The sequence below is a fragment of the Polypterus senegalus genome, chromosome 1 (genome assembly GCF_016835505.1).
Source record: "Polypterus senegalus isolate Bchr_013 chromosome 1, ASM1683550v1, whole genome shotgun sequence".
Classification (NCBI taxonomy): Eukaryota; Metazoa; Chordata; class Cladistia; order Polypteriformes; family Polypteridae; genus Polypterus; species Polypterus senegalus.
In genome coordinates, this window is record NC_053154.1 from 163,568,892 (window position 1) to 163,579,596 (window position 10,705).

The 10,705-nt window shown below is 34.0% G+C and overlaps 1 protein-coding gene across 1 annotated transcript in view; it reads left to right on the forward strand.

Moving 5' to 3' along the window:
* Nucleotides 1-8,514, forward strand: part of ubxn7 (UBX domain protein 7) — a 77,515-nt gene extending 69,001 nt beyond the window's left edge. Inside the window, exon 11 of the mRNA XM_039761840.1 lies at nt 4,351-8,514. Coding sequence (XP_039617774.1) covers nt 4,351-4,512 — 162 coding nt within the window. The 3' untranslated portion in view covers nt 4,513-8,514. The remainder of the gene's footprint in view (nt 1-4,350) is intronic.
* Nucleotides 8,515-10,705: the final 2,191 nt, after the last annotated feature.

Below are 10,705 nucleotides of genomic sequence, written 5' to 3' on the forward strand. Positions count from 1 at the left end.
TTCTGGCGCAGTGACCCCTGACAGCACTTATTTCACCACAAAGGGCCTGTTGTCCTCCACCCTGTTGTTCAAAGTATATGTATATAAGTCTCCACGAGGGACACCCACCCACTCTCCCCCTTTGAATTTGTATATATTTTTTTTCTGTGCTGGTCTCTTCCAACCAGGGTAAAGTAATATGACTTGCCCTTATTGTTAATCTTTTAAATTTAAAAAAGCGTAGTTTCCTTAATTTGTTCTTTATTCAGATAAGGCAACCCCAACGCAGTCTCTTTCATAATTAGGTTACATGGTGTAATCAACGCACAGTGAATAGCCATTCACTTTTCCACATTGAAATCGAAGGAAAATTTATAACTATTTCCACGGTTTCGGTCATCTTACATTGACCCACTCTCTAACAGATCATGCTGGAGTGAAGTGAATTAGGGAATGTTTGAAGTATTTAAGCTTCACTCATGATGCAGGAAATAAAAATGTCACTACACAAATACTAATTTTATTCTAAGGTTATGTAGCACACAGTGAAAGGCTATGATCTTTCTTATTTTATTATTAGATTTATTATTTATTTTGTGCATGTGTTTTTCTACTTTGAATTCAAAAGCAGATGAATGGATCTCTTCTAGCCTTCTAGACTTCCAGTCGCTGCACTGTAGCAGGCCTCTCAGTGCATCTCTGTGTTTTGTACCTACTTTTTTTTCTTAAATCGTGTAAGATTTTTTCTTTTTGTTTTCTTTTACTAGTTTGCAAGTAGTTATTTTTATAAAATGCTTTATAACATTTGCGAAAGTTTCTTACTTTTGAACATTATCGCCTTTGGAATCCAACGGGAGACTAACCCACTACCTGCGCAGGAAATCCCAGATGTGTGGCCTACACTGTTCATTTATAGCCGGGATGCACTGCTATCAATGAGACCAGCTACCAGTTACTCCCCGTGTCATACTAATATATCGGACAAATTAAAATATTTGAATCCCAGAAAGAAAGGAAAAAGAGGTGGACTATAAGTCTATCTGAGACGGATAATTTTTTAAACACCTTTGCCAACTCTCATCATGAGCAACGCACTGTCTTTGTGAAATAAACTGGACGAGCTGAGAGCATCTGCACGATACCTCTATGAGTACCATGAAAGCTGTCTGATGTGCTTTACAGAGACCTGGTCTAAGAATACAGACTCGGATACAGCAGTTGAAGTAGATGGATTTGTTTGTGTACAGCAAGACAGAAATCCAGCTTCTGGTAAGCAGATGGGTGGTGGGGTCTGCCTTTACATTAACAAAAGGTAGTGTAGGAATATTACTGTAAAAGAGCATATCTGCACACCCAATATTGAACTATTCACCGTTGGACTTCGCCCATACTATCTACCAAGGGAGTTTAATCAATTATTTGTGATAGTTGTTTACATACCACCACATGCAGATGTGGGAGCTGCAGCTGAAACGATTCTTGAAACTGCTCATAAACTAGAAACCAAATCATTTGGTTCTTTCAAACTTGTGATGGGTGATTTTAATTTATTCAATCTGGAGTCAGTATTACCAAATTAACATCAGTATGTGAAAATTAATACTAGAGGGGACAGAACTCTGGACAAGTGCTATGGAAACATCCCTGGTGCCTACATATCACATCACAGAGCAGCCATGTGTGCGTCTGACCACATCGTTATTCATCTACTTCCGAAGTACAAACAGAAACTGAAACAAGAAAAACCAGCCATACGAATAACACAAAACTGGTGCAAAGACAGTGTAGAGGAACTGAAGGAATGCTTCTCCTGTACAAATTGGGATGTGCTGATATCCTCACATTCACTGAATGAGGCCACTTACACTATCAGTAAATATATGAAATTATGTGAGTCAATGATCATTAAGGAAAAAACTGTTAAGGTGTACCCAAACAGTAAGCCATGAATCACTAAAGAGGTTAAAGCATGACAATTGAAAAAGCAACATGCACATCAAGAAAATAATATAGAATATAATTGAATTTTACAGCAAAGGATTAACAGGTTAATTAAACAAAATTAAAAGATGTATGGGGAAAAAATCAAGAGTTGGTTTAATAATAACAATCCAAAGCAGGTCTGGAAGGGACTAAAAACAATTACAGGACTGGGCTTTAAAAAGAGTGTGACTTTTCCAGCTGACAAAGACCACCAGCTTTTAGCAGATGAACTGAATAACTTTTTTGCCGGATTTGAAACAAGTGATTTCAGCACCCAAAATGCAGAAATAAAGGATATGCTTTATAAAAACACCAGGAACTCTGCAGGGGTGTGTCTTATCACCATTACTGTTTACTCTGTACACAAGTGACTTGAGACAGAACAATGACCATTGCTCCATTATCAAGTATGCTGATGACACCATGCTCATAGGACGCATATCTGGTGAGGATGAAAGCCACTATCTAAATCAACTGGACTGTATGGTAAATTGGTGCAATAAAAACTCTCTCACTCTGAATGTAAAAAAGACTAAAGTAATGATATTTGATTTTAAGAGACAGAAATCTATATGTTCTCCCATTGTAGTTCTGGGGGAGGAAGTAGATATAGTGGCTGAATATAAATACTTAGAAACTAACCTAGATAACAATCTTAACTGGAATGCTAATACAAAAAAAATATTCTGTAAATGCAACCAGTGCTTATTTCTCCTCCATAAACTCAAAACTATTTAAAGTAGACAAGGACCTCATGCTGTCCTTTTATTGCAGTCTGATCCAGTCTGTGATCACTTTCAGTTTCATTGCCTGGTTTAATAGTCTGACAAACCAAAACTCAAAAACGCTTCAGCAGATTATGAAGTATGCACTTAGTTATTGGGGCTGATGTAGATGATTTGACTTGTGTGTGTGTGTCAGAGGGCATTGTTAAAGAAATTAGAAATCATTTCAACTGACGACAGACATCCATTACATGTAGAACTAAACTTCAGTAAATCAGGAAGGATAGTCGCATTGAAAACCCATACAAATCACTCCTGAAATTCCTTTCTTCCTTGTGCCATATAACTTTTCAATAAGAAATATCAGAGATAATGATTAAGGCTTTCATATACCCTGTATATCCTGTAACCTTTTTTTTGGTGTAAATATGCATTACCTGACTCTCTTACCTTAACCTGTCTTGTTTCTATTTGTTTTATTTCATTCTGTCTGTTATTAGATGCAACTGAGAAGGCAAATTTCATATTTTCTTGTGTAAACATGACTAAATAAAGAAATGTTAAACCTTACGTGGCAAATAAAACTTATTATGAGACTAATAATAATCTGATACTTACAGTGCACTGTGAATAGCTATAATTGTTAGTTATTGTTTGATATTTTTGCTTTGTGCACTTTTTCTCTTCTATAAGGAATTTGAATTCGGAAAAAATTGCTACCTTTCTTTCTCTCACAGTGCTACTTTGTTTCATACAGACTTGAGTTGAATGCTGTGTGCTTGATCTGTGTGTGTTTCATACTCTGAAAACACCCATCTGTTTTGCTTGCCAGTGCTGCCTCTCAGCTAGGTTTTCTTGATCCGCCTTGGTGGGTTTGTTACCTGATCCTAGATGTGAATAGACCAACTGTAATACATATTCACCTGATAGACCATACTTCTGTGCCCATTGTCAAGTTTTCCTGAAAAAGATTAGTGACAATAAAAAGTTTTATACATTTTTGCCTTTCTGTGTGGATTATCTGACACATTTTGGTGTATTTAGGTACTCAAAACACACAGTCGTCAAAAAACCTCTCTACAATACTCTACAATGTGTTTTCAAAAAACTCCAGCACATCTTGATGAACATTATTTAGAATTTTACACTTTTGGAGCAATTTAGAAGCAGAATATAATCCCGACCCACCTCAAAATGAAAATCTACAACACTGTAGAATTATTATTTGAAAATTTGATGAAAGTTGCACAAGTCACAGCATGGCTAAATCACCAAAGTATCTTATTTTAGCTTCAGTCTCAAAAGGGTTAAATTTCCTTTAATTGTAATTCAGAGAAGTGCTGGAAGTTACTATGTGGTAAATGGAAAGTAAAATACGGTACATTGTTATCAACAAGAAAGGTGATTTATTAAGAATCACCGTGGAAGGTAAGAATTCTCTAGTTGTATTGAAAATTTGCTCACATTATGGCTGTCCAAGATGTGTGTAGCTTTCCTGATAAAAGGAACACATTCTTAGAAGAGTTGAAGGAAATTTTGAGTTTTATATAATACAATATATTGAAATTAATAATATCTGTTTCCTAAGTGCTCCACTTTATATAAAATGTTCTGCTTTGCTTGTGTGCAGATTTATAATATTTGTTACTTTTTTGTTTTCTAGTCTTTGGTGAAGCATGTTCAGTCCAAGGGCTATCCCAATGAACGTTTTGAGCTTGTTACCAATTTTCCACGAAGAAAGCTTTCTCATTTGGACTATGATATCACGTTGCAAGAAGCTGGTCTTTGCCCTCAAGAGACTGTCTTTGTACAAGAAAGGAATTAACAAGACTGCAGTGTTACACAGGAATGTAGTAGCCAGACTTAACATGGAAATGGTGGCTTTACTGTGCAAATTGTAATTTGCACTTTATTTCCTTGACCTCTGGTTTACTGCTTACTAACAAAAAGGGGGAAAATAAAAGGAAGCTCATATGTGGCCTACAGTTGCAGCAGTCTTGATGTGGATATAAGCATCATTTAAAAGACACTCTTAACTAATCTAGGTCCTTTGATCTGTTTTGAAAAAATCTTTCTTTAGTAATGTGTCCTTTTTAAAAAAAGCAAAAGAACAAACAGCTACTCTTGATCTGGATGTTTTGAAGTGACTTTTATTATATATGATTGTTTATAAGATCTCTTGAAAATTTATTCCCAATTAAGTAATACTGAAAAAAGAGTGGACTCTCAGTCTGTGACTAAAATGGAAAACAATGGGTATACTGCAGTGAACTGGCACCATGATGAATAAATAGTTGCACAATAAGATGTCAACGTAGTGTGTCAAATATGAATTGGTCTACGTCAGATCTTATAGTAAAACATCAAAGCTCCGATGAATGCCCCTTTGCTGGTCTTTGGATAAAATATTATAGAAATACTGAAGAGCAGATATCAACAGAAAAACAAACAATAGTCCATGAATAAAATGGTAGGACATCATTATGTAAAAGTGAGGAAACAAAGAAGATCTATGTTAATGTAACTGTTTTTATTTTTTTGCCTCAACCATAATCCAGCAAAAGCATCTACAATATGTACACCATTCAGCTGTATATTGGTATTGATGATGCAGTTCTGGTTTCAAAAGTAAATTATAAAGTCAGTTTCTTTCTTACTTATTTTCAGTTCTAAGTAAAATTAATTTGCAAAGTTCCTTCCATGCCCACTTCAGAGATTAAGTTGAAACATCTACTGTCTGGCTGTTGTAAATATATTTTTAAATGGTAATCATTTTTTAGAGGATAAAAAGCAATGATCACCAAAGGAATATTATTTTTCCAGAATATTTTTTTTGTAAGTTTGCAAACCAGAGTTCTTGCATTTGGCGATTCATGATAATAATGTAAATTCAGTTTTATCCTTCTTAACATATTCATTACTGTGCCTTTTTAGTACCTTGTTTTAACATACATAGTGAGTCAAAGAGTGTTATTTATGTTGGGGATTCCAGTATCCCAACAATTTTCTGGTCTGTTGTTTATTGAAAAAGGTGGAATATGCTTTCAATAGATAACCTATAGAAAAGTTACACAAGTTCTGTCACAAGCATGATGGATCGTTCATTCTTACAGGACCATTTTGGTTCCAATTGACTTGTCTTATTGTTACCAGTGTAATTTTGTTTTGGGAAGTATGATTAAAATGTACTTCAAATGAAATATACTTAGAAAATGTCACAGTTGGCTGCTTCTTCAGATGTTTATTCCAGTTAAAGTTCTTGGATTCATTAGTAAATTCATTTTAAAATTCATTTATATATATTTCCTTTTAAAGATATAAACATTGCCATAAAGAATAAATACATTAATAATTATTATAATAAACTTTTTCTCCGTTTATACAGTATGTGTGCTTTTCATAGCACTAAAATGGGGATGATGTTCAGTAGGCTAATGAAAGTATTAGCTTTGCATTGTTTTTTCTCCATAATAAAAAATTACTAAGCTGCTGCCATGTATTGTTGTTTTACAGTATATCAGGATATGAGGCTTGGTAATGTTTTCTTCCCTAGCCTCTAAATTATTTTCACTCTGTTAATCTGCTTGTGGATGGCTTTAGATTTCCTGCCCCCCTTTAATGAATTGACTTGAGACATTCCATTTTTTTCATCCATTTTCCCAAAGTTTTAGGTAAAATAGCTTTGACATAATACCAGAATGGGTATTCTGCCCTGGTATTAATAAAAAAGTATATTGTAAAATCCAGCAGATTGCTGACAGAAAGGGTTACAACGCCCTAATTATGCAAAAAGCATTTCCATATCAACTTTCTACTCATGATGTATTTGTCTAATCATATGTACAGAAATAAGAGTGTTTACTTGTAATTGTACTCAAATTAAATGTACTAATTTTGAAAATGAAATTCAGGGATAAATTATTTACACCAGGCATTCATTCCTGATTTTAGTGACTTCATTTTAGTTTTAAATGACTGTCATTTTACAGATTAAATTGTAATTAGAATAATGGTCAAAACAATTTGAATATTTGTATTTGTTGTCTAAAAACATAATGTTTACAAATTTTCAAAACTGTATTTATCTTTATCAGAAACATTTGCATGATTGTCTTGCATGCAGGATTTCTGACTGTTAATTGGCGCAGTATAAGAAAGTGTTGGTATGTGCTGCAACCAGGGTTGGTTCCTGCCTTGCTCTCTATGCTCCCAGGACAAGCTCCAGTTCTGCACAGCCCTGAACTGGATTAAGCAGTTTTAATGATGGAAGAATGAAATAATAGACAAAAAATTGGTGAGTTGTATCCGTTTGCAGTTTGAATGAATTAATTGTAGTGCTTTTTTTTTTTTTTTAATATATAAGCTGAGATAATACATTTTAAAAAGTTAATTGCATTCTTTTGTAAAATTTGCATTCCATTATAATCAGGCTAATGAGAAACTTGTACACTTTTTGATTAATTTTTGTCATTTTGAATAATAATAATATTTTAAATGCCAGTGCAAGAACTTTGGCAAGCTGTCTTTCAAAAACAAAGCAATATGTTGAAATTAACATGCCAAGCATGTGTTTAAAGTTCTTTACGTTGAATTTTCATAATCTTTTCTAAATATTTGTCTTTTTCCACCCTTTAATATATTAATGTTTAATCTCTTCAAAAATACCTTGCATTATTCATGAACTTGACATCAAGTTGTCTGGTGAGCAGTACTGTGATAACAACATATTATATAACATGTTCCTGAAATATGACATTATGTATACTCTTTCTGCTTTTTGAGTTCTGTCATGGGGATAAACAGAATTTCTTCAGTTTTCTATCTCAAAAAAGTATGTAACTTTGTTGAGCTGTCCATTTTCTAGACACTGTAAGCACAATAAGGAGTGCAGTTGCCCAATGTTTGGACGCTGTCCTTAAATTCAAGGTTTGATGCCTTGTATTCACCCCTTGATTGAGGAACTTTCCTATGATGCTTCTGCACTTAAATGCTGCCCAGTTATATCAAATTGCAACTCTAAATTCCCTGTGTATGTCTGTGCTTGTTTTTTGCCTCATTTTAATGTGATGACCCATATAGGCATTCTCTTTATGTAACTGGAAGGATTAAAGCAGAATTGGAATAAACAATTGAAAGATGCAAATTTGTGCTAAAATGTACATTGCATAAATGTTTTGTGAGAAAAAAAAACAACTTTTTTTTCCAAATTAAGGAGAAGTTTGAATTAGAAATTTTTGTTGGTAGCTAGTCTATTCTCAGGGGATTCCTTTTTATAAATTGTTAAATATTTCACAATGTCACAGATGTGTTAGTGAATTAACTTACTATATTTAAAAAGTTATTAAACCATGCACAGAAATGTACATTTCTTAAGCAACATGAACAGTCCTTATACGGTTGTGCCATATGCAAGAGTAATATTATGTTGTTTCATCACATTGTGACATTTTTCAGAATGGGGATTTGTTAGTCATATTTGCTTTACACCCTTAGATCTCTTATCCCCTTTTCATTTATTTGGGGAGTGCAAATACTGTATTTGTAAATGCAGTGCATCTCTTTCTCTGACTCAGGTTAGCTTATATTTTATGTAAGAAATTCTGTGCATCTTGGGTATGTCGCTAAAACTGTGCATTGCAAATTTAGCAGTTCAGAAATAGCCCCCTGACACCCCTTTCCCTTCCAAATAGTAAAATAATTAAAACTTAAGTACAACTTCTCTCGAAAAGCTTCTGGAGAGTTCAGATGTTTAAGTTGTCATACAGGTGACCAGTACAGCTTTTTTGGAAGAATTTTAGGAGTTGACATTCTGTCATTTTTTTTTTTTCTTTTTCTTCTTCGTCAAGACTATTTGATGTGACGAGGTGGGTGGCAATTGTAACATCAATTTTGGAAGTACTTTATTTAATCTGTCCATTGTGTGTTCTAATAATTTAGAACTGTAATTTTTATGCTTGCTAGTGGTGGTATTTTACCCCAGCTGTCATTGTGGGTAAAAGGTGCTTCAGTTCTCTGGGAGAACCTTGTGCAATGCTGATTTAAGGTAACTGTAATGAGGATGAAACAGTACTGCATACAAAGTTTTTTTGAAACAGTGTGTTAAAAGGACCAAAACTGAAGTGATGTGCACAATTTTACTAGTTAAGTTTCTTTTTTTTATACAATTCGTCTGAGTATTGTTAAATTTAAACCCATAATGATAATTAAAAGTTGCTTTTTACAACTTCTTGATGGTTTTATTTGCATTTGTTCTGCTGAGACACTCTTAGAACTGCACTTAAATGTTTTAATTATAGAACTGGCTTATTTTATTTGCTTTGTGACATTTATTTGATATTTGTGACATTTCTTGAAACCAGTGGTATTAAACTCTGTTTTCTCACATTTCGAGAAAAAAAAATACGTAATATGCAACAGCACAAGGTATTTGGCTCACATTTAACTTTAACCTGCATTTATTTTAGGTAAAGACCACACAGTGGTGCAATAATTACTGCTGCTGCATCATAGATCTAGAATTCTAGGTTTAGACTCTTCGCCAAATCATTGTCTGTGTGCAGTTTGCGTGATCCTCCTGGTGCCTACATGGGTTTTTCTCGGAGTACAGTGCTTGGGGTGTTCTCCCACATCCCAAAGATGTGAGTGTTAGTTTGACTGGTGATTTGAAACTGGCACTGTAGGTGTCTGTGTGAGCAGTCCATATGGTGTCTGAAGTTGGTTTTGCCTTACACCCAGTGTGGCTGGGATAATCACTGGCTCCCCACAACTCTCAATTAAATTATGTTGGTTTCAGAATGTAAATGGATTCTTCTACATTTTTTTGTCATCCAAAGCTAATGTTATAATAATACAACCCCAAATCAAAAAAAGTTGGGAAAGGATTCTTAAATTTACTTTGACTTTTATTTCATTAAAATCATGATTTGGTACAAAACCTGTTGACATCACCTCTTTGAAGTCACATTATTATTTAATTATGTTTCCTCATTACTTGCCTTAATCTGCCCGATCCCAACTTTTTTTGCAGAAATGGATGCATATTAACAAATTAAATGAAGTTGACCAGACAAAACATGAAATACCTTGTTTTCGTACTATCTGCAATAAAATAAAGGTCAAAGTAAATTTAAGAATTTTGTTATATGCATTTTCCATACCATCCCATCACTTTCTAATTTGGGTTGTACATGGTACAAAAACTTAAGAGTATTCACTAAAACAGCTTATTTAACACATTTTACTTATGCAGTTCAACATAGTTGGCACATCAGGGGAAGTCAGAATGTTGTATATTTACAGCATTAGATTTTTATGGTATCTCTAAATAATTTACACTCTGTAAGCAGAAAAAATGAGCATTGTATGAGAATCCTCTAAAAGGATGATACGTGTCAAATTTTGCACTCATTCATGCAGTCTATTTTATAAGTATTTTTTTGCCAAATCCAAGAGAAGCAATTGTTGTAAACATTGCCATGTGCCAAATACGCATATACCATACACCAAGAAAGAAGAGCATACCTTTTTTGTTTTGTAGACAAGTTCATATTTACAAATAAAATACAGTACCAGTGAAAAAGATACAAATTTAAATATCCTAGAAATGTCCAGAGGAATTCTGGTTCAAGGTTTAAATTAAAATATTGTTCACTTGACATTAAAAGTGAAACAAACAACTTGAAGTTGATTAATGTTTTTTTGGAAAACTAGGGGGCTTTGCCCGCCAACCCCTTTGATTTTTATTTACTCTTTGCTTGATCAGCTGCTGGCTTGCTGCTGCTCATGTGCATTTTGTGCAGCGCTTCAAAGCCACTGCCTTGTCTCTCTTCTAACCCAGATATCCTCAAACACTATTCAATCTCATTTTACTGTTCAGTTATTTCACCGAGTAATATTTTCCATTTGCTTGCGCTAATATGATCTTTACTCTCATTTTTTTGAGACTTTCAAATTTTCCCACTTCCATTATCTCTAACCTGCTCTGCATGTGTATCACGGGACTTGCTTCCAAAGGTTGT